Raw genomic sequence first — 27437 nt, forward strand, 5'->3', positions numbered from 1 at the left:
CAGATAGACTATTTTTCCAGAAAGACAGGTGGCTTTAGCAGTACTGTGTGGGCAGGCTGTCAGTGTCCCGCTCGTCACCTCTTGTGGTTGCACCTATAGCACTGGAGAACATGCATGTCACAAACTGGAACAGGTACCTTTCAGTTTCCACTCTTAATGGAAATAGAGACTGTCCCAGAGGTGAAATGCGTGCACATTGGACCAGCTTGTGAGCCGGTTATTGATTTACAGCTAGCAGACCTGATGTTCCTCACTCCAGGATTGGATCGGGGGAGGACTCACCTCATTGTTGCTGTTTATCAGGCTGGTCTTGATGTTGTCTCCTGTTCCCCAGTTTCTCTGCTGTTTCCACACAAGGTCGGTTGGAGGACTATGGGCGCTCCCTGCTTCCGAAGCCCAGATCTGAGAAAAGATGATTAAAATTAACGCCAAGAGGAGGACGGGTCCTGGAACAGCGCTGGTACGGGATGGAGGTGGCAACAGCGAGGGAGAGGGAGCAAATCAGCCCGGTGCCACTGCAAGTTCCAGATCTGGCACAACCCTTAATCCTGGATCTCATCTAATTTATGCAATAGCTTCGGAGAACTAGCAACAATAAACCTTGATCAAGCCAAAATGGCTTGAGGTTCAGACTCCAGAGTCCAGAGTCCATCTATAACTCCCACTACTGCAGGTCAGAAACTCAAGTTGGGTCTCTTGCGGAGCACGGCCCCAAATTTGTGGTTGAACAATTTGACCTTTCCACGTCCCAGTCAGTGTAAACAAATATTTCTCCATTAACCCTGCACTCGTAGTATTGTCTTGGTGGGGGGGTTGTTAACAGGATGCTGGGAGCCCATTCTATCCCTCATCAAACATGGGGTGGGGGGGGGGGGGGGCTTCTCTCACTTGTCCACTGTAACTTCAGCAAAAGAGTCGTAGAAATCCCAGAGAAACACTGGCAAAAGAGAGGAGAACCCCCCAACAGAAAGTCACCCTCACCTGGTCACAAGCCCGTTGGTTTTCTTGGCTTGTTCTTTCACCAGACGGAGTGAACATGATGCAAGAGGGAAGGCCCCTGCTTTCCCTTTGTGTTCTTTGTAGAAAAGATAAAGTAACTGAGTGACAGTCACCCCAAGTGGGGAGGGACAGTGAGCAAAAATCAGATATATGGGCATGGGGTGGGCGGGGACAATATCAGAATTTGCCCAATTGATGACCCATGGAGGATTGTTTTTTTTTAAGAAAGAAGAAAACCTGCATTTCTATAGCGCCTTTCACGACCTCAGGACGTCCCAAAGCGCTTTACAGCCAATGAAGTACTTTTAAAGTGTAGTCACTGTTGTAATGTAGGAAATGTGGCAGCCAATTTGCGCACAGCAAGATCCCACAACAGCCATGTGATAGTGACCAGATCATCTGCGTTAAGTGTTGGTTCAGGGATAAATATTGGCCCAGAACACCCGGGAGAACTCCCCTGCTCTTCTTTGAAATAGTGTCATGGGATCTTTTACACCTGCTTGAGGGGGCAGACAGGGCCCTCGGTTGAACGTCTCATCCAAAAGACGGCACCTCCGACAGTGCAGCACCCCCTCAGTACTGCACTGGGAGTGTCAGCTTAGATTTTGTGCTCAAGTCCCTGGAGTGGGACTTGAACCCATGACTCAGAGGCGAGAGTGCTACCCACTGAGTCATTCAGCCCATCTTAATTCATCCATCCAGAAAGACTGAATCAGTCCCAGTGCAGTATCCAATTGTTTCCAGGATTCTTTGCTTCTCAGTACTGCACTGGGAGTGTCAGCTTGGATTAGTTAGGTATAACGCATGGGAGAGTTGCTGGAAGGGTTGAATCAGGAACTAGAGAATACATTTCTCATTAATGTGCATGAACTGACAGGACTCGGTGCCGTAAACAGGTTATACACTAGTTGAAAAGATAGTAACAGTTTAATCTTTGAAGGTGGCAATACAAGTTGATAAGATTGTTAAAAAAGCATTCTTGGCTTTAATCTGCAACCAAAAAACAAAAGTGAAACACACTAATACACACACACTGCTTACCGTGACAGATTGGCCAGATCGAAGGATGAACTTTGGAGGAAACTTGTAGGCAATGCTAGCTCGATTTCCAATCTGTCTCCTCACTTGCCAGTTTCCCATTGGTTGGTCCTGCAACAAGAGGTAGAGGTTTGTGACAATTAGAGGGACTGAGTGTATATAACCTGGGCCTGTCACATCTCTAACACAAGGTTAGCCTAACATCAGTAGTAGGGAAAATGCTAGAGTCTATTATAAAGGATGTGATAACAGGACATTTAGAAAATATCAACGGGATTAGACAAATTCAACATTGATTTATGAAAGGGAAATCATGTTTGACAAACCTACTAGAGTTTTTTGAGGATGCAACTGGTAGAATAGATAAGGGAGAACCAGTGGATGTGATTTATTTTGATTTTCAGAAGGCCTTTGATAAAGTCCCACATAAGAGGTTAGTGTGCAAAATTAAAGCACATGGGATTGGGGGTAATATACTGGCATGGATTGAGAATTGGTTGACAGACACAAAGCAGAGAGTCGGAATAAATGGATCTTTTTCAGGGTAGCAGGCAGTGACTAGTGGGGTACCGCAGGGTTCAGTGCTTGGGCCCCAACTATTCACAATATATATCAATGATTTGGATGGGGGAACCAAATGTAATATTTCCAAGTTTGCTGACGACACAAAACTAGGTGGGATCGTGAGTTGTGAGGAAGATGCAAAGAGGCTTCAAGGCGATTTAGACAAGTTGAGTGAGTGGGCAAATACATGGCAGATGCAGTATAATGTGGATAAATGTGAAGTTAATCACTTTGGAAGGAAAAACAGAAAGGCAGAGTATTATTTAAATGGTGAGATTGGGAAATGTTGATGTACACCAGTCACTGAAAGCAAACATGCAGGTGCAGCAAGCAGTTAGGAAGGCAAATGGTATGTTGGCCTTCATTGCAAGACGATTTGAGTACAGGAGCAAGGATGTCTTACTGCAGTTATACAGGGCCTTGGTGAGACCACACCTTGAGTATTGTGTGCAGTTTTGGTCTCCTTACCTAAGAAAGGATATACTTGCCATAGAGGGAGTGCAGCGAAGGTTCACCAGACTGATTCCTGGGATGGCAGGACTGTCATATGAGGAGAGATTGGGTCGACTTGGCCTGTATTCACTCGAGTTTAGGAGAGTGAGAGGGGATCTCAATGAAACATGTAAAATTCTGACAGGGCTAGACAGACTGGATACAGGGAGGATGTTTCCCCTGGCTGAGGGGTCCAGAACGAGGGGTCACAGTCTCAGGTTACGGGGTAGGACATTTAGGACTGAGATGAGGAGAAATTTCTTCACTCAGAGGGTGGTGAACCTGTGGAATTCTCTACCACAGAAGGCTGTGGAGGCCAAGTCACTGAATATATTTAAGGAGCTAGATAGATTTCTAGACACAAAAGGCATCAGGGGGTATGGGGAGAGAGCGGGAATATGGTTTTGAGATAGAGGATCAGCCATGATCATATTGAATGGCGGAGCAGGCTCGAATGGCCGAATGGCCTACTCCTGCTCCTATTTTCTATTTTTCTATGTTTCTAAGGAGTCGCTACTGCAGGGACTGCGTGTATATATAACCGGGGCCCGTCACATCTCTTACACAAGGAGTCCCTGCTACAGGAACTGAGTATATAACCTGGGCCAGCACTGTTTGAAGATGCCCTTAGTCCCTCCAATCAGCTGAAAGTTTAACTGAATGTGATCACCATATCTTAAGCTCAGCTTTTGGCTCACAATCCGTTCACACAGTTACCCAAAGGCTCTCGTGCATAATTCTACACCCTCCGAAAAATAAACAAACAATCTGTTGTACACATCTTCCTCCTACTGCTCCCCCCCCCCCCACCCCAATAAAGATTCCTCGTACCCACTCGTCCCCGAGCCCTATATTTCCCTCAGTGAGCTGTACAAAGCTTTGCTCACACCAGCACTGGTTTGAGTTATTTTTTGCACGTGTGGAACGACTAAACTCGTGCAGGAAGAAGCGGTCACTTCACTACACCACAAATCCACCAGGGCTGGACTGGGGGATTCCGATTACTCATCCAGGTAACAGAAGCCCGTGTGAGTGAACGGTTTTACAGCAGGAAGAGTAATGAACTTTGAGTGTTGATTCTAATCCTCGTGCATACAATGGGGAGGTTGCAGAGGAGAGCGGGAGACCAAGCCCCAGTGTAAAGGGGATGAGTTACAAGGGAAGATTGCAGATGCTCAAACTCTACTATCTTAAAATTAGAGCTGGGCCGTTCAGGAGCAAAATCAGGAAGCACTTTTTCACACAAAATGTGATAGAAATCTGGAACTCTCTCTCCCAAAAGGTTGTGGATGCTGGAGGCTGCTTAGAACTTTCAAGACGAAGATCGATAGACTTCTGTTGGGTAAGGGTATCAAGGGATTTGGAGCAAATGCGAGTAAATGGGGTTAAGATGCAAATCAGCCATGATCGATAGAATGGTGGGACATCTCGAGGGGCTGAATGGCCTCCTGTTCCTATGATTGGCTTATCGTGTCCACGATATTCCGAATGTATCATTACGTGTAAGGGAAACGAAATTCCAAATCTTCCAACCTCACCTCGTTTGACTTGTTCTTAAGTCTCACGAACTTCCCATCCAAGTCAATGGCTTCGACCATGACGCGCCCTTTGGACGACGCATGCTGGGATATGCTGGTGTTGCTGCTGCCTGATGCTTCACTCTCCAGTTCATCCAGTCTCCGCTTCTTACCGTGAGCCGACTGTGAAGTGTGTATGGTGCGGCTGGTGGTCGTCCTGGATACAGAGACATGCGGCGGTGGGCTCGGAGACAGTCTCAGCCTGCAAACAGAAAAACGCGTCACAACCCTGCAGACAGGTGGGGCACAGTCCCAGCTAATAACAGACAGACAGAACACTGCAGAGAGATGGGGCACAGTCCCAGCTAATAACACAGACAGAACACTGCAGAGAGATGGGGCACAGTCCCAGCTAATAACAGACAGACAGAACACTGCAGAGAGATGGGGCACAGTCCCAGCTAATAACAGACAGACAGAACACTGCAGAGAGATGGGGCACAGTCCCAGCTAATAACAGACAGACAGAACACTGCAGAGAGATGGGGCACAGTCCCAGCTAATATCAGACAGACAGAACACTGCAGAGAGATGGGGCACAGTCCCAGCTAATATCAGACAGACAGAACACTGCAGAGAGATGGGGCACAGTCCCAGCTACTGACAACAAGAACAGCACAGAAACAGGACACTCAGCCCAACATGTCTATGCCAGTGTTTATGCTCCTACCTTACTTCATCTCATCCTATCAATATATCCTTCTATTCCTCTCTCCCTTAAATGTATCTAAGCTATTCGCCTCAACCACTCCTTGTGACAGCGAGTTCCACATTCTCACCACAATTTCCTACATGGTGAGTTACTTGGGCTTGGACCAATTACCAGGTAAGGTGCCAAGGAGAGGCTTGGGGCTTCCTCTTCAGGAAAGCGAGTCGTCCTCAGCCAGTCCAGTCGCGCAGAGCTGGGCGAGATCGGGCCACCAAAGCCAAGTCCCATTGAGGAGTACTGGGGCTCACCTCTGACTGACCATGGGCTGCTGCTGTCTTCCCATTGGCTTATCACAAGACAGCGGTATCCGCAAAAATGCACGGAGGCCTCAGAAATAATCCTATGCCCCTGCTCAGAATCGCACCCTGATAGGGCAGAGTGTAACTGTAGAATCATACAGCACAGGAGGAGGCCATTTGGCCCATCGTGCCTGTTCAGTCTCTTTGAAAGAGATTTGAAATTAGTCCCACTCATCCTGCTTTTTCCCCCTGCAAGTATTTATCCAATTCCCTTTTGAAAGTTATTATTGAATCTGCTTCCACCGCCCTTTCAGGCAGCGCATTCCAGATCAGAACAACTCGCTGCGTAAAAAAAATCTCCCCATTTCCCCCTGGATTTTTTGCCAGTCCCCTTCAATCTGTGTCCTCTGGTTCCCGACCCTCCTGCCACTGGAAACAGTTTCTCCTTATTTACTCTCTCAAAACTACTCAATTTTGAACACCTCGATTAAATCTCCCCTTAACCTTCTCTGCTCTGAAGAACAATCCCAGCTTCTCCAGTCTCTCCACATAACTGAAGTTCCTCATCCCTGGGACCATTCTAGTAAATCTCCTCTGCACCCTCTCCAAGGCCTTGACATCCTTCCTAAAGTGCGGTGCCCAGAATTGCACATAATACTCCAGCTGGGGCCTAGACAGTGATTTATAAAGGGTTTAGCATAACTTCCTTGCTTTTGTACTCTATGCCTCTGTTTATAAGGACCTGTTTGCCCAGGTAGACGTACCTCTCCTCTTCTCCCTCCAGCATCTTCCTGTAGGCATTGATCTCCATGTCCAAGGCCAGTTTGACATCGAGCAGCTCCTGGTACTCGTCCAACTGGATCTGCATTCGACGCTGCATTTCGGCCATCTCCCGGTCCTTGTCGGTGATCAGACGACGGCAGGTATCTCGCTCCCGCTGCAGGGCAGCTTCCAGCTCCTGGATCTTGCTCTCTTTAGCTGCGATCTACAGGAGGCACAGAATCGGAAATTTTATCACCCACCAGGCCAGAAGGAGGGGGGGAGTTTTAACCCCTCTCCACAAGGGGTGGGGGGACAGCTTAAAATTTCAAAAATCTGAAACCCAATCCCCATCCCGCCTCAAACGCGGTCAGTTATTTAAATATGCTAACGAGGCTGCGTGCCTCAAATTGTACCAGACTTGTAGATTTAGCGGCTGAGGGTCGGGTTTCCCAGGGCTCTAGAAACCCGGCAGCTGAAGGGAGGAGGGAGTGGACGGATCAAACAGGTAAGTGCTTTTCCAACACTGCTTGTGGGCCAGGAGGAGGAGCAAACCTGCCTCGAACCCCCCTCCCCACGACCTGAAGCCCCACCCCCCCCGCCATCTCTCCCTCCCTCCCTCCTCTCCCTGGCTGCGGCCTACCTTACGCAGCGAGTTGTTCTGGCTGCGGGCCGGGAAGCAGAGAGAAAAAAAAATTTAAATGAGGTTAAATTCAGCTGGACCTCTGCGTTACACCCCCCCAGCTACCTAACCGTCTCTTTATAAATATCAGGGCCCTAATCTCCCTACAGAGAGCCCACATGAATAAAACCAGAGAGAAAGAGCTACACAATTAACTCAGGTCCGTAGTCACCATTTCTTGTACTGACAGCCTGAAGACTCTCTGGAGAATTTTAGCTATGGGGAAAGATTGGATAGGCTGGGGTTGTTTTCTTTGGAACAAAGGAGGCTGAGGGGAGATTTAATTGAAGTGTATAAAATTATGATGGGACTAGATAGAGTGGATAGGGAGGACCTATTTCCCTTAGCAGAGGGGTCAGTGACCAGGGGGTATAGATTTAAAGTAATTGGTAGAAGGATTAGAGGGGAGCTGAGCAGAATTTTTTTCCCTCAGAGGGTGGTGGGGGTCTGGAACTCACTGCCTGAGAGGGTGGTGGAGGCAGAAACCCTCAACTCATTTAAAAAGTACCTGGATGTGCACTTGAAGTGTCGAAACCTACAGGGCTACGGACCAAGTGCTGGAAAGTCGGATTAAGCTGGGTGGCTCTTTCTCGGCTAGCACGGACACGATGGGCCGAATGGCCTCCTTCTGTGCTGTAACTTTCTATGATTCAGTAAGTCTTAACTCGTGCAGTCACCCGCAGTACGAAGTCTCATTTCTACAGTGTGCCAAGCCCTAGCCATTTAACAGTGAATCCATCAACCAGTTACATTTAAAACTGTCAAAGAAGAAAATCCCAACAGCTCATATGGAATAAGATGTAGTTATTCATGTATCAGGAGCTAACCGTATTAAAATGCTTGTGTTTAAGAGCGAGATATTAACTCTCTCTCTCTTTGGGTTTGGGGAATTATCAGCAATCCTTCCATCGTTGGTCTTAACGCTGGTTGTCAAAAAGTGAATGGCCGTTTGTGGGCCTCACCTGGTTCTGCAATTGTTTCAGCTGCGACGACAAGGTCTCCATGCGGAGTCGGGTAGATGAGAGCTCCTCGTGGGCAGCACCAATGAGGTTGCTGTTCCTCTCCGCAGAAAGCTTAGCATTCTCCAGCTGTGTTAGAAACAGGAATATCGTGTTATCCAAGTGAGATCAGAACCTCAAGTATCAAATGCAACACAATCTTTTGAAGAGAGGAAGAAAGCTGCAGCCTGAAATTTACAGTTACAGTTGCTCTCTGAGTTTTTTTTTTATTCGTTCACGGGATGTGGGCGTCGCTGGCAAGGCCGGCATTTATTGCCCATCCCTAAGAGGGCAATTACGAATCAACCACATTGCTGTGGGTCTGGAGTCACATATAGGCCAGACCGGGTAAGGACGGCAGGTTTCCTTCCCTAAAGGACATTAGTGAACCAGATGGGTTTTTACGACAATCCGGTAGTTTCATGGCTATCATTACTGATACTAGTATTTTAATTCCAGATTTTTTATTTTTAATTAATTGAATTTAAATTCGCCAGCCGCCGTGGCGGGATTTGAACTCGTGACTCTGGATTTTTAGTCCAGGCCTCTGGATTACTAGCCCAGTAACATAACCACTACGCTACCGTACCCTGAAGTGACCCTCGGAGTTACAATTGCCTGCATGTGCCCAGTTACATCACTGCCTCCACAGGCACCTGACGAAGGAGGAAGCCTCCGAAAGCTTGTGGAATTTAAAATAAATTTGTTGGACTATAACTTGGTGTTGTAAGATTGTTTACAATTGTCAACCCCAGTCCATCACCGGCATCTCCACATCATGGGAAGAGTTGAGCAGTGGTTTTAAAGGGACAAAGCAGGTTAGTAATTAAACATAATTGTACCCCAGATCCCAGACTGCCCGTGAGGGGCATTACAGGAGGTGTGCTAGCACTCCGTTAAAAGCTGCAGCTGAGGCAAGCAGATGTGGTGACTTTCTCCACATGAAACCAGATACGTAGTTAATGGGTGAGACAATTCGAGGGAGTCAGAGCACGTTTGGAGAATGGGAGACAGATCACGATTACCTTGGAATGGTACGTTTTCTCCAACTCTTCTTTGTACAGTTTGACTTGCTCATCATGCAGGGTCCTCAGCTCGTTCAAGGCATCAGCCAGCTTACTCTCGTACTCCCGCTGGCGCCCTGAATCAATCTCAACCAAACGGGACTCATGGCGCCTTTTTGTATCACGAATTTCCTGTAGGGATGGAAGACAGACAGGTCATCCTTTATATTAGCTCAGGACAGCGAGGGCTTTATGGACAGAGAGACAGGACACAGTGAGCAGGGGTTTTATGGACAGAGACAAGACACAGCGAGCCAGGGTGGGGGGGGGGAAATGATTCACTTAATAGTTCCAATATCCTCCTTAGGGCTTAACTTTACTGCATCCTGATCACAAGGCCAGAATTCTAATGGACCAAAGCACTGCAACATTGTGTGGCTGGAGTTAAAATGGCCTCTGAATAGGAGTCCAACACACCATTCCAGGAGTCACTGGGCGTCAACTCAAGCCCAGTTCCTCCCCACTAGAACTACCCAGTGGGAAAATTGTCCTGTGGCATATTGTACCCATCAGTGTTTTATTAAAAAAAATCTTCCGCTAATTTCCCCTTGCCTTCTCCTCTTAAATCTTGCTGGGGCATGGCTCCATTGGCCCTTGGCACCCTCCACTACCTCTTTCAATTGCCAGTCTTCATTTTTGCACCGAGATCTAAACAAAATCTAGGCTGACACTGCAGTGCCAGTTCTGAGGGAGTGCTGCACCATTGGAGGTGCCGTCTTTCGGATGAGATGTTAAACCGAGGCCCCGTCTGCCCCCTCAGGTGGACAAAAAAGATCCCACTATTGGGAGAAGAGCAGGGGAGTTCTCCCCAGTGTCCTGGGCCAATATTTAGCCCTCTTTCTTTCTCCTAGATGCAGTGTGACTCTGAGCCATACCAGGGTTAAGGCTTAATCCCTGGTCTCTGAGTTAAATAGATCTCAGCCAGGGTGGTACCGCACGTACTACATTTAGGCTCAGTATCTTTGCACTGGATGGGGAGGGAGGGAAGTAACCAGACTCATTCCGACTCTTACTGGAAAGAGCATGTCTGGGCGCCAGGTAGAGATGGGATCGGATCAGTTGTGATACTCCCCATAGAGAACAAGCTGTTGCACTTACTGGCTAGGCTCACACTATATATCACGGTCATGTGGGAAATAATACCCCACTACCTATGGTAATATTTCACACTTACCCGGCCTCTTCTAGTCTGAGGCAGTGGTTAAAGTGGAAGGGCCATGACTCAGAAATCTAGTGTTTACTGAATTTATTTGCTTGCTGTGTGTGTTCACCTGTGAGGAGAGTAAAGGGAATTGAGGTAAAGGCCAGGAGGTTCCAGGTGCAGAGAGGACAGTGGCTGTGATAGCCATCAAAGGTGGCTGCAAATCTGTCACCATCAAATAGTGCAAGGTTCACACTCACTCACATCAGGACCGCTCACTTCCTGAAACTGGCACAGACATATGGCCAATCACACCCCACACCAGGGGCTGATCAACATGGGCTTTGGGTGGGTGGGGGGAAAGAGGGGAGAGACAGGGTTAGAAGGTCAAAGAGAGAGAGTTGAGTGAAGATAGACTGAAATATTAAAGGCTTCAGGGAGAGACAGTTGAAAGGGGTGGAGAGGAAAGTGGGGTCCAGGGAGAGGTAGAGAGGCAGAAATGGGGATAAATTTGGAAAAGCGTTAACAAAAGGAAGAGAAGGAAAAGAGGAGCAAGACAGACCAGGATGGAGATGGAAAAAGGAGGGAGAGATAGAAAGGAGGATATAAGAGATGGGCAGCAGAAGAGGGAAGATATGAAGGGAGAGAAATGGTGGGGAGATGGAGAAGGAATTGGGTCAGTAGGAATGTGGGAGACTTGTGGTTGAGAGAAATTCCAGCCTTGTTCAAAAACAAGACGATAGAAAGACAGACAGACAGACTAAAGGGTGCAGGTAAGCGATGAGTACCCCTTATATACAGAGTCCTGAAGTCCCCAAGACACATTACAGCTCGGAATCAGACACAGTACAAACCTCATCGTACAGGTTCCTCTGGAAGTCCAGCTCCTCTTGGATAGTCTGGGCCCGGTTCTCACTCTCGACCCTCCGGAGCATTACCTCATGGAGCTGCTTCTTGACATCATTTAGAGTCAATTCCAGCTAGAACAGGAGCAGGAACATTAAATCACTTCTGGAAACTGGACCAGACACAAAATGCCACTCCAAGCATTTAAACACTTGACTAAAAGGTGCTGTTTGGTGTTACACGCACTGCAGTCCCTTGTCCCAGGAAGATAACAGAGTGTCTAGTCTCAGTAACTGTGTGGAACTGATCTTGGCAAAATCACAAAACTTTAGGATAGCTCTCATTGTGAAAGTTAATGTATAAGTGGGGGCAGGGCAGGTAATCTAGTGTACATTTTCTCCCCTTCTTTCACGTTGCTCTTGATTTTAACACCTCGATTTTAAAATTCTCATCCTTGTGTTCAAATCCCTCCATGGCCTCGCCCCCCCCTCCCTATCTCTAACTTCCTCCCTCCCACCCCCCCCCCCTCAATAACTCTCCGAGATCTCTGCACTCCTCCAATTTTGGCCTCTCCCCCATCCCCGATTTCCATCGTTCCACCATTGGCGGCCATGCCTTCAGCCGCCTGGACCCTAAGCTCTGGAATTCTCCCCCTAAACCTCTCCGCCTCTCTCTCCTCCTTTAAGACGCTCCTTAAAACCGACCTCTTTGACCAAGCATTTGGTCACCTAAAATCTCCTCCTTTGTCTCGGTGTCAATTTTTGTCTGATTACACTCCTGTGAAGCGCCTTGGGATGTTTTACTATGTTAAAGATGCTATATAAATGCAAGTTGTTGTTGTTCATTCACCTGCCCTCTCTGATAACGCTGCTCAAAGGGGAGGGCCCTCAATCTCAGAGTCTCTGGCCTCCAGTCGGCACCTTCCTCAGTGACACGACTGAGATCAGAAACTCATCCCCTTGGGAATCACTGGCACAGGTTCTGCCGCTCCACTGCGTACTGTGCAGGAACCCAAACCCCCCCCACCGCACCAGCCAGGTGAGCGTGCAAATCCAATTTACATTTACAGTGGGTGCTCCTAGGTACAAATAACTCGCTGGGCCTGAATCACTTCTGATCTGAAACTGAAGCAAATCCCACAAGGTGGCAGTGTTGGCTCATTCGAGATCAGCGCGTCTCAGGGTTGTACAGTCCACAGCATCGACTCTGTGCCTGACTCTCTCTACCTCTAGAAGCAGAGAGCCAGCCAGAGTTTCTCCAGAGTAACGCTCCGTCGGACGGCCGCTTTCTTACCTTTGCGACCTGCCCTCGCAGATCACGCAGCTCGTTCTCCAGGTTCCTCTTCTCGTTAAGTGCTGTCGAAAGAGCAGCATCCTTGGAGTTGAGTATTGCTTCCAGGTCTCTCAGCCGGGCCAAGGCAGCAGCCAGATCAGACTCCTTCTTGGCATTTCTGAGAAATAGAAATGGGAGAGAGAGTCGCTGAGATTAGTTCCACCTTCACCTGAAGGGACATCAATATATACTCAGTGACGGGAGGCTCAGTAATAACTGGAGGGAGACTGAACAATCGGAGTGATGAGGTAACTTGTGGCTGGGAGGAGGGGGTTAAACAGCATCACCCCAGAAACACAGCTATACCTGTACCCAGTGGAGACTTTTTACACCACTGCCTCCGCCCATCTGCTGCTGAAACCCTCATCCATGCCTTGGTTACCTCCAGACTCGACCATTCCAACGCTCTCCTGGCCGCCCTCCCACCTTGCACCCTCCATAAACTTCAGCTCATCCGAAACTCGTCTGCCCCCGTATCCTAACTCGCACCAAGTCCCGTTCACCCCATCACCCACTGTGCTCACTGACCTACATTGGCTCCCGGTCCGGCAACGCCTCGATTTTAAAATTCTCACCCAGGTGTCCCTCCCTCTCTCTGTAACCTCCTCCAGCCCTACAAACCTCCGAGATCTCTGCGCTCCTCCAGTTCTGGCCTTTCATCACTCCACCTGCTCAGGCCCTAAGCTCTGGAATTCCCTCTCTAAACCTCTCCGCCTCTCTCTCCTCCTTTAAGACGCTCCTTAAAATCTCTCTTTGACCAAGCTTTTGGGCACCTGTCCTAACACCTCTTTCTTTGGATAGGTGGCAAATTTTGTTTGATAATCGCTCCTGTGAAGTGCAGGTTGTTGTTACAATATCTCAGTGACAGCAGGTCTCAGTAACTTGCAGATGTGCAATAGCTGCACTGAAACTGAATTTATATGGATGTAGATTGTAGATTGTAAATAACAACAGCAATAGCTATTTACAATCTATATTAATGATTTAGATGAAGGGACCGAGTGTAATGTATCCAAGTTTGCCAATGATACAAAGCTAGGTGGGAAAGTAAGCTGTGAGGAGGACAGAGTCTGCAAAGGGATATAGACAGATTATGTGAGTGGGCAAGGTGGTGGCAGATGGAATATAATGTGGGGAAATGTAAGGTTATTCACTTTGGTAGGAAGAATAGAAAACAGAATATTTTTTAAATGGTGAGAAACTATTAAATGTTGGTGTTCAGAGGGATTTGGGCGTCCTCGTGCAAGAAACACAAAAAGTTAGTATGCAGGTACAGCAAGCAATTAGGAAGGCAAATGGTATGTTGGCCTTTATTGCAAGGGGGTTGGAGTACAAGAGTAAGGAAGTCTTGCTGCAATTGTACAGGACTTTGGTGAGACCTCACCTGGAGTACTGTGTACAGTTTTGGTCTCCTTATCTAAGGAAGGATATACTTGCCTTAGAGGCGATGCAACGAAGGTTCACTGGATTGATTTCTGGGATGAGAGAGTTGTCCTATGAGGAGAGATTGATTAGAATGGGCCGATACTCTCTGGAGTTTAGAAGAATGAGAGGTGACCTCATTGAAACATGTCAGATTCTGAGAGGGCTTGACAGGGTAGATGCTGAGAGGTTTTTTTTTCCCCCTGGCTGGAGAGTCTAGAACTAGGGGGCATAGTCGCAGGATAATGGGTCGGACATTTAGGACTGAAATGAGGAGGAATTTCTTCACTCAGAGGGTTGTGAATCTTTGGAATTCTCTACCCCAGAGGGCTGTGGATGCTCAGTCATTGAGTATATTCAAGGCTGAGATGGATAGATTTTTGGACTCAAGGGATATGGGGATCGGGCGGGAAAGTGGAGTTGAGGTAGATAATCAGCCATGATCTGATTGAACGGTAGAGCAGGCTCGAGGGGCCGAATGGCCTACTCCTGCTCCTATTTCTTATGAAAGACTAGAACAAACATTAACTTCACCAGAACCATCCACTAAAAGTTAAAATATCCCAGTTCTGTGCCATTCCTCACACCTACTTTAAAATATTTAATCATTGCTGTAAACACACGCAATAAAACTAGAAGTTTAGGTCGTTGGAGGTTGGAAGTGAGGGGAGTGATTTGTATTCGAGTCAATACATTGGACAGTAGCTCACTGGGGAGCACATTTAACAGTCACTGGCTGGGCACCTCGCATTTATCAGTGACACTTGCTTCTCCCGGTCTCCCCCCTCCCTTCTCTAAGGATGTTGATTTCCCCGTCTCTCCGTTCTCTCAGGCTCCCAGTTTCCCCAGGTGTCAGCCGTGGCTCGGTGGGTGTCACTCTCTCCCGAGTCAGAAGGTCGTGGGTTCGAGCCCCCGATCCAGAGACTTGAGCCCCATAACCCAGGCCAACACTCCCGGTGCCAGTACTGAGGGAGTGCTGCACCGTCTGAGGTGCCGTCTTTCAGATGAGACGTTAAACCAAGGCCCCGTCTGCCCCTCTCAGGTGGATAAAAAGATCCCACGGCCACTATGTTGAAAAAGAGCAGGGGAGTTCTCCCCGGTGTACTTAGGCTAATATTTAATCGCTCAACCAACATCACTAAAACAGATTATCTGGTCATTATCACTTTGCTGTTTGTGGGATCTTGCTGTGCGCAAATTGGCTGGTACATGTCCTACATTACAACAGTGACTACACTTCAGAAGTACTTCATTGGCTGTAAAGCACTTTGGGACATCCTGAGCTTGTAAAATGTTCTAAAGAAATGCAAGCTTTCTTTCTTTACAGAGCAAGGCAGTTTGTAAGAATTAGTCACCATTCATTCTATTTAGATATAATAAAACCAACACGAGGTCAGTGTTTGGAACAGAGTCTCACCGTACTGTCCCTAACTCATACTTTCCCAAGACTTCAAAACTCCTCACCTCCCTCAGTCTTTCCTTCCTCCTCCAATCTAGCAGCTGTTCATACCCAAAGGAAAACCTTGGTGAGTCCCAAAGGTGTCAGCCATGGCTCAGTGGGTATCTCTCTTGCCTCTGAGTCAGAAGGTCGTGGGTTTGAGTCCCACCCCAGAGACTCGAGCACATAATCCAGGCCGACACTCCCAGTGCCAGTACTGAGGGAGTGCTGCACTGTCGGAGGTGCCGTATTTTGAATGAGACGTTAAACCGAGGGCCCCGTCTGCCCCTCTCAGGTGGATGGAAAAGATCCCACGGCCACTATTGGAAGAAGAGCAGGGGGGAGTTCTCCCCGGTGTCCTGGGGCCAATATTTATCCCTCGACCAACATCACTAAAAAAACAGATGATCTGGTCATTATCACATTGCTGTTTGTGGGATCTTGCTATGCGCCAATTGGCTGCCGTGTTTCCTACATTACAACAGTGACTACACTTCAAAAATAACTCACTGGCTGTAAAGGGCTTTGGGACGTCCCGCGGTCGTGAAAATGCAAATTCTTTCTTTCACTCCTTTCTTACTGCCTCCATGTCCCCCCTCCCACTCCTCTCGCAGACACTGTCTACTCCCTGGTATTCTCTCCGGTTCCCGTTCTCTCCCCCTGCCTCTCCTCACAGGGTCACTACATTGTGGCAGGAGGTGGCAATCGAGATATTTGGTTGTGCCGGCATGTTTAATGTCACTAGAGAAGGAGGTGTGCAGGGAGTGTGTTTTTCAGCAAACTCACCACTTCAGTTCCTGGGAGATCCAGTTCAGTGCTGCACAGTGACTAACATTAATTAGCATTTGCTTGGCAAGAAGCAAGACCAGCCTGCATACCAGAAACATTAGTCAGAGGTTCCAAAATTTACATTGGAATCATTTCTGACTAAGTATTCATCTTCTGAAGAAACTGCACAGCCACGATTCTCAGTGATATTCCTTCCGACTTCCAGACGTACGACATTAAATACCCCTGTAAAGAGTTAGACTGCAGTTATACTGCAGCTGGTGTGACACTACCTCAAGGGGCAATCCCACACCTCTTGCCTTTAGTGCCGTGCACAGTCAGATTGTCGGCCCGATTCCTAATTTGTATCATGGCTCCGCCTTGAAACGGATGCAAAATGGTGTAAATCGTGGCTCAGTGGGTTCACTCTCTCGCCTCGGAGTCAGAAGGTCATGGGTTCAAGTCCCTCTCCAGAGACTTCAGCCCACAATCCAGTGCCAGTACTGAGGGAGTGCTGCACTGTCGGAGGTGCCGTCTTTCGGATGAGACGTTAAACCGAGGCCCCATCTGCCCCTCTCAGGTGGATGTAAAAGATCCCACGGCCACTATTGGAAGAAGAGCAGGGGGGAGTTCTCCCCAGTGTCCTGGGGCTGATATTTATCCCTCAACCAACATCACTAAAAAAACAGATGATCTGATCATTATCACATTGCTGTTTTGGGATCTTGCTGTGCGCAAATTGGCTGCCACTTTTCCTACATTACAACAGTGACTACACTTCAAAAAGATTGGCTGTAAAGCGTTTTGAGGTCGTGAAAAGTGCTATAGAAATGCTAGTCTTTTCGAAGGTGCTTCACGCTGTGATGAATTGCAGTACAATTGACGCATTAATTGCTTCACAGATCGTACCTACTGTGCGCACAGCTATGGCGACACCTTTGAGGCTGGTTAGCAAGTTGGCGAGTGACAGGACGTGTGGCCCTGCGGGCTCCTGTTTCTGGGAGCAGGAAGCCGGCGTAAAGCCTGCTGTCTCCACAGAAAACTGTGCATTGTAAACCTATCAAAAAGCACAACCAACAGAGGTAAGAGTAGAGCAAGTCCAGCATTCGGTCAGGACCCGAGAGCTGTCACAGTGCCCTGAAGTAAACACACGGGCCTGGAGTCTCCTCCATTGGCACAACCTGAAAATGGGCCCAGTGTTGTACCCATTTTTGCCAATGTCAAGTTACGCCCAAGCATCTTCCCAACCTCGTTAGACTACGCCTGAACTTAAAATGGGCGGAAATCAATGTAAACAATCGTGGCCCAAGGAACGGCCACGATTGTTTACACGGTGTATTCCTTCATTAAGTATGAAAATCTAAGTTTCAGCTCATTTCCCCATCATTCAGGCACTGCACGTTTAGGAACCTGCAGTCGGGGAAGCTTTTCAAATTTTTAACGCGTCAGAAAAATCCATTCAAAGAAACAGAAAATACAGAGCAGGCTTCAGTGGGGAGAAATTTTTAACAACGCTCAAAAACTTGCAATTAAACACCGGAAACACGACTTTCTGCGCCTGAAAATCGGGTCGCAATGTTGAGAGATCCCCTGAACAAGGGCAATTGGAGGACAATCGCGTTGGAGAGTCAGGAGCGTGGGCCAGTTTTGTGGGCGGAGGTTTGGTCGAACGGTGGGTTTGATGGTCCAAAGAGACTTATGGGTTCATGTACATAGATCATTAAAATGTCATGGACAGGCAACGAGCGGGTATTTCGTGCCACGTTCAGTGTGCAACGAGCGGGTATTTCGTGCCACGTTCGGTGTGCAACGAGCGGGTATTTCGTGCCACGTTCGGTGTGCAACGAGCGGGTATTTCGTGCCACGTTCGGTGTGCAACGAGCGGGTATTTCGTGCCACGTTCGGTGTGCAACGAGCGGGTATTTCGTGCCACGTTCGGTGTGCAACGAGCGGGTATTTCGTGCCACGTTCGGTGTGCAACGAGCGGGTATTTCGTGCCGCGTTCGGTGTGCAACGAGTGGGTATTTCGTGCCACGTTCGGTGTGCAACGAGCGGGTATTTCGTGCCACGTTCGGTGTGCAACGAGCGGGTATTTCGTGCCACGTTCGGTGTGCAACGAGCGGGTATTTCGTGCCACGTTCGGTGTGTAACGAGCGGGTATTTCGTGCCACGTTCAGTGTGCAACGAGCGGGTATTTCGTGCCACGTTCAGTGTGTAACGAGCGGGTATTTCGTGCCACGTTCGGTGTGCAACGAGCGGGTATTTCGTGCCACGTTCAGTGTGCAACGAGCGGGTATTTCGTGCCACGTTCGGTGTGCAACGAGCGGGTATTTTGTGCCACGTTCGGTGTGCAACGAGCGGGTATTTCGTGCCACGTTCAGTGTGCAACGAGCGGGTATTTCGTGCCACGTTCGGTGTGCAACGAGCGGGTATTTCGTGCCACGTTCGGTGTGCAACGAGCGGGTATTTCGTGCCACATTCAGTGTGCAACGAGCGGGTATTTCGTGCCGCGTTCGGTGTGCAACGAGCGGGTATTTCGTGCCACGTTCAGTGTACAACGAGCGGGTATTTCGTGCCACGTTCGGTGTGCAACGAGCGGGTATTTCGTGCCGCGTTCGGTGTGCAACGAGCGGGTATTTCGTGCCACGTTCGGTGTGCAACGAGCGGGTATTTCGTGCCACGTTCAGTGTGCAACGAGCGGGTATTTCGTGCCACGTTCAGTGTGTAACGAGCGGGTATTTCGTGCCACGTTCGGTGTGTAACGAGCGGGTATTTCGTGCCACGTTCAGTGTGCAACGAGCGGGTATTTCGTGCCACGTTCGGTGTGCAACGAGCGGGTATTTCGTGCCACGTTCGGTGTGCAACGAGCGGGTATTTCGTGCCACGTTCAGTGTGCAACGAGCGGGTATTTCGTGCCACGTTCAGTGTGCAACGAGCGGGTATTTCGTGCCACGTTCAGTGTGCAACGAGCGGGTATTTCGTGCCACGTTCAGTGTGCAACGAGCGGGTATTTCGTGCCACGTTCAGTGTGCAACGAGCGGGTATTTCGTGCCACGTTCAGTGTGCAACGAGCGGGTATTTCGTGCCACGTTCAGTGTGCAACGAGCGGGTATTTCGTGCCACGTTCAGTGTGCAACGAGCGGGTATTTCGTGCCACGTTCAGTGTGCAACGAGCGGGTATTTCGTGCCGCGTTCGGTGTGCAACGAGCGGGTATTTCGTGCCACGTTCGGTGTGCAACGAGCGGGTATTTCGTGCCACGTTCAGTGTGCAACGAGCGGGTATTTCGTGCCACGTTCAGTGTGCAACGAGCGGGTATTTCGTGCCACGTTCGGTGTGCAACGAGCGGGTATTTCGTGCCACGTTCGGTGTGCAACGAGCGGGTATTTCGTGCCACGTTCGGTGTGCAACGAGCGGGTATTTCGTGCCACGTTCGGTGTGCAACGAGCGGGTATTTCGTGCCACGTTCGGTGTGCAACGAGCGGGTATTTCGTGCCACGTTCGGTGTGCAACGAGCGGGTATTTCGTGCCACGTTCGGTGTGCAACGAGCGGGTATTTCGTGCCGCGTTCGGTGTGCAACGAGCGGGTATTTCGTGCCGCGTTCAGTGTGTAACGAGCGGGTATTTCGTGCCACGTTCAGTGTGCAACGAGCGGGTATTTCGTGCCACGTTCGGTGTGCAACGAGCGGGTATTTCGTGCCGCGTTCGGTGTGCAACGAGCGGGTATTTCGTGCCACGTTCAGTGTGCAACGAGCGGGTATTTCGTGCCGCGTTCGGTGTGCAACGAGCGGGTATTTCGTGCCGCGTTCGGTGTGCAACGAGCGGGTATTTCGTGCCACGTTCGGTGTGCAACGAGCGGGTATTTCGTGCCACGTTCGGTGTGCAACGAGCGGGTATTTCGTGCCACGTTCGGTGTGCAACGAGCGGGTATTTCGTGCCACGTTCGGTGTGCAACGAGCGGGTATTTCGTGCCACGTTCGGTGTGCAACGAGCGGGTATTTCGTGCCGCGTTCGGTGTGCAACGAGCGGGTATTTCGTGCCGCGTTCGGTGTGCAACGAGCGGGTATTTCGTGCCGCGTTCGGTGTGCAACGAGCGGGTATTTCGTGCCACGTTCGGTGTGCAACGAGCGGGTATTTCGTGCCGCGTTCGGTGTGCAACGAGCGGGTATTTCGTGCCGCGTTCGGTGTGCAACGAGCGGGTATTTCGTGCCGCGTTCGGTGTGCAACGAGCGGGTATTTCGTGCCGCGTTCGGTGTGCAACGAGCGGGTATTTCGTGCCGCGTTCGGTGTGCAACGAGCGGGTATTTCGTGCCACGTTCAGTGTGCAACGAGCGGGTATTTCGTGCCACGTTCAGTGTGCAACGAGCGGGTATTTCGTGCCACGTTCAGTGTGCAACGAGCGGGTATTTCGTGCCACGTTCAGTGTGCAACGAGCGGGTATTTCGTGCCACGTTCAGTGTGCAACGAGCGGGTATTTCGTGCCACGTTCAGTGTGCAACGAGCGGGTATTTCGTGCCACGTTCAGTGTGCAACGAGCGGGTATTTCGTGCCACGTTCAGTGTGCAACGAGCGGGTATTTCGTGCCACGTTCGGTGTGCAACGAGCGGGTATTTCGTGCCACGTTCGGTGTGCAACGAGCGGGTATTTCGTGCCACGTTCGGTGTGCAACGAGCGGGTATTTCGTGCCACGTTCGGTGTGCAACGAGCGGGTATTTCGTGCCGCGTTCCGTGTGCAACGAGCGGGTATTTCGTGCCACATTCGGTGTGCAACGAGCGGGTATTTCGTGCCACGTTCGGTGTGCAACGAGCGGGTATTTCGTGCCACGTTCGGTGTGCAACGAGCGGGTATTTCGTGCCGCGTTCAGTGTGCAACGAGCGGGTATTTCGTGCCACGTTCAGTGTGCAACGAGCGGGTATTTCGTGCCACGTTCAGTGTGCAACGAGCGGGTATTTCGTGCCGCGTTCAGTGTGTAACGAACGGGTATTTCGTGCCGCGTTCGGTGTGTAACGAGCGGGTATTTCGTGCCACGTTCGGTGTGCAACGAGCGGGTATTTCGTGCCACGTTCGGTGTGCAACGAACGGGTATTTCGTGCCGCGTTCAGTGTGTAACGAGCGGGTATTTCGTGCCACGTTCGGTGTGCAACGAGCGGGTATTTCGTGCCACGTTCGGTGTGCAACGAGCGGGTATTTCGTGCCACGTTCGGTGTGCAACGAGCGGGTATTTCGTGCCACGTTCAGTGTGCAACGAGCGGGTATTTCGTGCCACGTTTGGTGTGCAACGAGCGGGTATTTCGTGCCACGTTCGGTGTGCAACGAGCGGGTATTTCGTGCCACATTCAGTGTGCAACGAGCGGGTATTTCGTGCCACATTCGGTGTGCAACGAGCGGGTATTTCGTGCCACGTTCGGTGTGCAACGAGCGGGTATTTCGTGCCACGTTCGGTGTGCAACGAGCGGGTATTTCGTGCCACGTTCGGTGTGCAACGAGCGGGTATTTCGTGCCACGTTCGGTGTGCAACGAGCGGGTATTTCGTGCCACGTTCGGTGTGCAACGAGCGGGTATTTCGTGCCACGTTCAGTGTGCAACGAGCGGGTATTTCGTGCCACGTTCAGTGTGCAACGAGCGGGTATTTCGTGCCACGTTCAGTGTGCAACGAGCGGGTATTTCGTGCCACGTTCAGTGTGCAACGAGCGGGTATTTCGTGCCACGTTCAGTGTGCAACGAGCGGGTATTTCGTGCCACGTTCAGTGTGCAACGAGCGGGTATTTCGTGCCACGTTCAGTGTGCAACGAGCGGGTATTTCGTGCCACGTTCAGTGTGCAACGAGCGGGTATTTCGTGCCACGTTCAGTGTGCAACGAGCGGGTATTTCGTGCCACGTTCAGTGTGCAACGAGCGGGTATTTCGTGCCACGTTCGGTGTGCAACGAGCGGGTATTTCGTGCCACGTTCGGTGTGCAACGAGCGGGTATTTCGTGCCACGTTCAGTGTGCAACGAGCGGGTATTTCGTGCCACGTTCAGTGTGCAACGAGCGGGTATTTCGTGCCACGTTCAGTGTGCAACGAGCGGGTATTTCGTGCCACGTTCAGTGTGCAACGAGCGGGTATTTCGTGCCACGTTCGGTGTGCAACGAGCGGGTATTTCGTGCCACGTTCGGTGTGCAACGAGCGGGTATTTCGTGCCACGTTCAGTGTGCAACGAGCGGGTATTTCGTGCCACGTTCGGTGTGCAACGAGCGGGTATTTCGTGCCACGTTCGGTGTGCAACGAGCGGGTATTTCGTGCCACGTTCGGTGTGCAACGAGCGGGTATTTCGTGCCACGTTCAGTGTGCAACGAGCGGGTATTTCGTGCCACATTCAGTGTGCAATGAGCGGGTATTTCGTGCCACGTTCAGTGTGCAACGAGCGGGTATTTCGTGCCGCGTTCGGTGTGCAACGAGCGGGTATTTCGTGCCACGTTCAGTGTGCAACGAGCGGGTATTTCGTGCCACATTCAGTGTGCAACGAGCGGGTATTTCGTGCCACGTTCAGTGTGCAACGAGCGGGTATTTCGTGCCACATTCAGTGTGCAACGAGCGGGTATTTCGTGCCACGTTCAGTGTGCAACGAGCGGGTATTTCGTGCCGCGTTCGGTGTGCAACGAGCGGGTATTTCGTGCCGCGTTCAGTGTGCAACGAGCGGGTATTTCGTGCCACGTTCGGTGTGCAACGAGCGGGTATTTCGTGCCGCGTTCGGTGTGCAACGAGCGGGTATTTCGTGCCACAGTGTGCAACGAGCGGGTATTTCGTGCCACGTTCGGTGTGCAACGAGCGGGTATTTCGTGCCACGTTCAGTGTGCAACGAGCGGGTATTTCGTGCCGCGTTCAGTGTGCAACGAGCGGGTATTTCGTGCCACGTTCAGTGTGCAACGAGCGGGTATTTCGTGCCGCGTTCAGTGTGCAACGAGCGGGTATTTCGTGCCACGTTCGGTGTGCAACGAGCGGGTATTTCGTGCCACGTTCAGTGTGCAACGAGCGGGTATTTCGTGCCACGTTCAGTGTGCAACGAGCGGGTATTTCGTGCCACGTTCGGTGTGCAACGAGCGGGTATTTCGTGCCACGTTCAGTGTGCAACGAGTGGGTATTTCGTGCCACGTTCGGTGTGCAACGAGCGGGTATTTCGTGCCACGTTCAGTGTGCAACGAGCGGGTATTTCGTGCCACGTTCAGTGTGCAACGAGCGGGTATTTCGTGCTGCGTTCAGTGTGCAACGAGCGGGTATTTTGTGCCACGTTCAGTGTGCAACGAGCGGGTATTTCGTGCCACGTTCGGTGTGCAACGAGTGGGTATTTCGTGCCACGTTCGGTGTGCAACGAGCGGGTATTTCGTGCCACGTTCAGTGTGCAACGAGTGGGTATTTCGTGCCACGTTCGGTGTGCAACGAGCGGGTATTTCGTGCCGCGTTCGGTGTGCAACGAGCGGGTATTTCGTGCCACGTTCGGTGTGTAACGAGCGGGTATTTCGTGCCGCGTTCGGTGTGCAACGAGCGGGTATTTCGTGCCACGTTCGGTGTGTAACGAGCGGGTATTTCGTGCCACGTTCAGTGTGCAACGAGCGGGTTAAATTACGAGTAGAGATTTACACAAACTAGCGTTGTATTCCCTGAATTTAGAAGATTAAGGGGTGAGTTGATCAAAGTTTTCAAGATATTACGGGGAACTGATCGGGTAGATAGAGAAACTATTTCCACTTGTTGGGGAGTCTAGGACTAGGGGACATAGACTGAAAATTACAGCCAGGACTTTCAGGAGTGAAGTTCGGGAACACTTCTACACACAGACGGTGGGAGAAGTTTGTAACTCTCTTCCGCAAATGGCAGTTGTGCTAGCTCAGTTGTTAATTTGAAATCTGAGATTGATAGATTTTTGTTAGCCAAAGATATTAAGGGCTATGGGGCAAAGGTGGGTATGTGGAGTTAGGTCACAGATCAGCCCTGATCTCATTGAATGGCTGGAGGGGCTAAATGGTCTACTCCTGTTCGTATCTTCCCATGTTCCTGAGTTATCGTTAGGAAGAAACGGAGTTTAAAATGGAGACAAAATGACAGGGGAAGGAAAGGTTTGTGGGCAGCAGAGGCAACCGTCTTTGATGTGAAACTTTGATGGGCATAAGATGCCACAGATCCGGATTGGGCATCTAATATTAGTTGATGGGAGTTGGACAAACAAGCCTACAAAAGGATAGTGGAAATCTGGAACTCTCCCCCAAAAGGCTGTGGATCAGTTGGAGCTTTCAAGACTGAGATCGATAGATTTTTGTTGGGTAAGGGGATTAAGGGTTATGGAACCAAGGCAGGGAGATGGAGCTAAGCTACAGATCAGCCATGATCTAATTGAATGGTGGAACAGGCTCGAGGGGCTGAATGGCCTCCTCCCGTCCCTATAAAGGAAGCTTCTCAGTGGGTCTGCAGGAATCCTCCACATCTAGAGACCAGATTTGAAGTTGCTCGATAACCAGGGAACCTGGTCTGGTGATTCAGGGTGCAGACTCAGAGCTGAGAGTTGGGTGGAGACCAATGGCTAACCAAAGGCCCCGGCTCTCAGCGGACCCAGTGGGACTGGTTGGGTGGACCAGAGGGTCGTTTCCTGTCTGTCATTGTTGGGATCCTCATCAAGAACAGTGGATGCACTGCCTGGTGAATAGATACTTTGCAAAAACAGTTTGTGTGTGTTTTGATGACAAGTGCAAATGGGACTAATTGGACAGCACTTTCAAAGAGCCAGCATGGGCACGATGGGCCGAATGGCCTCCTGTGCTGTAAAAGTCTCTGACACTATGACTGCTGTTTAAACAGATGAATAAATCCACATTTCTGATAAGGGAGAGCGAGATTCAGGCTCCAGTACTATGTATATGCCACTGTCGCTATGGTAACACTACAGCCTCCGCGTATTAGGCCGGGACTGAGCAACGCTCACTCACTACAGACTACAGGAGCAGTTTCTGGGAAAGAACCATTCCCAGAATATCCTAAGTTATTTTTTGCCAATCTCAGAGCCAAAAATGGAAAGCATGACTACGACATGATCGGGTGTTTGCTGTAGTCACCATGGTAACCCAGCAGTCTTGTCGGCTTTTTATTATATTACAGTGCTTGCCATTTCCTCCCGCAGCCCGGGTCTCGGCTGGCTTCATTCCCAATAATAAACTGGGAGAAATGACTCAGAATCTGCTGACGCAGGAGGACATGTTCCAGGGATCTAGATTTAGAATGATGCTCCCAATAGAACACAGCCAGACACACAAACCGACTGCCTGACAGAGAGACAGACACACACACACAGACACACACACACACACACACAGAGACAGACACACACAAAAAGAAAGAGAGAGAGGGGGAGAGAGACACACACACACAGACAGACAGACAGACAGGGGGACATATGCACACCGACAGACATGGACACTGACAGACACAGGCACTGGGAACATATTTAACTGCACTCTCTGGAACTCAGTGAGGGGAGCTGTGGGAAGATGGGAAGTCCCCTGTTCCTGATCTCATCAGAAGCGTCCATTATATCCTTACCTGTATTTATTAACACATTGAATCTTACAGCACAGAAGCAGGCCATTCGGTCCATCATGCCTGTGCCAGCTCTGTGAAAGAGCTAGCCAATTAATCCCACTTCCCCCCTGCTCTTTCCCCATAGCCCTGCAAATTTTTCCTTTTCAACTATTTTATCCAATTCCCTTTTGAAAGTTACTATTGAATCTGCTTCCACTGCCCTTTCAGGCAGCGTGTTCCAGATCAGAACTCGCTGCGTAAAAAAAAAATTCTCATCTCCCCTCTGGCTTTTTTGCTGATCACCTTAAACCTGGATCCTTTGCTCTTTCAACATCATTTGCCCGTAGGCTTCATTCCACCATTGGGCGGAGATTTGACAGATGCAATACAATATTGGAAAATGTGAGGTTATGCACTTTGGCAGGAAAAATCAGAGAGCAAGTTATTATCTTAATGGCGAGAAACTGGAAAGTACTGCAGTACAAAGGGATCTGGGGGTCCGAGTGCAAGAAAATCAAAAGTTAGTATGCAGGTACAGCAGGTGATCAAGAAGGCCAACGGAATGTTGGCTTTTATTGCTAGGGGGATAGAATATAAAAACAGGGAGGTATTGCTGCAGTTATATAAGGTATTGGTGAGACCGCACCTGGAATACTGCATACAGTTTTGGTGTCCATACTTAAGAAAAGACATACTTGCTCTCGAGGCAGTACAAAGAAGGTTCACTCGGTTAATCCCGGGGATGAGGGGGTGGACATATGAGGAGAGGTTGTGTAGATTGGGACTCTACTCATTGGAGTTCAGAAGAATGAGAGGCGATCTTATTGAAACATATAAGATTGTGAAGGGGCTTGATCGGGTGGATGCGGTCAGGATATTCCCAAGGATGGGTGAAACTAGAACTAGGGGGCATAATCTTAGAATAAGGGGCTGCTCTTTCAAAACTGAGATGAGGAGAAACTTCTTCACTCAGAGGGTAGTAGGTCTGTGGAATTTGCTGCCCCAGGAAGCTGTGGAAGCTCCATCATTAAATAAATTTAAAACAGAAATCGACAGTTTCCTAGAAGTAAAGGGAATTAGGGGTTACGGGGAGCGGGCAGGAAATTGGACATGAATTTAGATTTGAGGTTAGGATCAGATCAGCCATGATCTTATTGAATGGCGGAGCAGGCTCGAGGGGCCGATTGGCCTACTCCTGCTCCTATTTCTTATGTTCTTATATGTTCTTATCAGTGGCTACTCACCCACTGCACCCCTGCCCTTGACAAACGTTCCCCCAAGTCCCTCAGTCCTGCCACTTCCCTCCCTGCTTTCACAAGCCTCCTGAAACCTCTCTTCAACCACACTTTCATCCTTCCAACTCTCTTTCTGCCTCTTTCCCTCCTACTCTGTTTCCCCCCCTCTCCCCTTCCACCCTGTAAAATGCTGCGCGATGTCCTTCCAGATGTGGGCAGCACTCTCTCGTCTCTGTCAGAAGGTCGTGGGTTCGAGTCCCACTCCAGAGACTTGAGCCCATAATCCAGGCTGACACTCGCTAGTGCAGTACTAAGGGAGTGCTGCACTGTCGGAGGTGCCGTCTTTCCGATGAGACGTTAAACCTAGGCCCCGTCTGCTCCTCTCAGGTGGACGTAAAAGATCCCATGGCCACTACTGGAAGAAGAGTGGTGGGGGGGGGGTTCTCCCCAGTGTCCTGGCTAATATTCGATCGCTCAACCAACATCACTAAAACAGAGGATCTGGTCATTATCTCATTGCTGTTTGTGGGATCTTGCTGTGCACAAATTGGCTGCCATATTTCCTACATTACAACAGTGACTACACTT

General features: G+C 49.8%; 1 protein-coding gene across 7 annotated transcripts in view; it reads right to left on the bottom strand.

Annotated features, from left to right (window-relative positions):
* The window catches only part of lmna (lamin A), a 116524-nt gene that overhangs the window by 27747 nt on the left and 61340 nt on the right, over window positions 1–27437 (bottom strand). For 6 of the 7 annotated variants that reach the window (XR_010959732.1, XR_010959730.1, XR_010959731.1 and 3 more), the window contains exons 3-10: window positions 12402–12558; window positions 11117–11242; window positions 9083–9253; window positions 8022–8147; window positions 6383–6603; window positions 4632–4872; window positions 2041–2148; window positions 283–402 (exon numbers count right to left, since the gene is read on the bottom strand). Coding sequence is in view for 3 of the 7 variants with exons in the window: in XM_067977385.1 (XP_067833486.1) it covers window positions 283–402; window positions 2041–2148; window positions 4632–4872; window positions 6383–6603; window positions 8022–8147; window positions 9083–9253; window positions 11117–11242; window positions 12402–12558 (1270 nt within the window). In the remaining 4 variants the exon portion in view is untranslated. Of the gene's footprint in view, window positions 1–282; window positions 403–2040; window positions 2149–4631; window positions 4873–6382; window positions 6604–8021; window positions 8148–9082; window positions 9254–11116; window positions 11243–12401; window positions 12559–12866; window positions 12924–27437 lie in introns of those variants that run through there. The other variant, XR_010959733.1, reaches the window with a different exon arrangement.

This window comes from Heptranchias perlo, unplaced genomic scaffold, assembly GCF_035084215.1.
Source record: "Heptranchias perlo isolate sHepPer1 unplaced genomic scaffold, sHepPer1.hap1 HAP1_SCAFFOLD_146, whole genome shotgun sequence".
Classification (NCBI taxonomy): Eukaryota; Metazoa; Chordata; class Chondrichthyes; order Hexanchiformes; family Hexanchidae; genus Heptranchias; species Heptranchias perlo.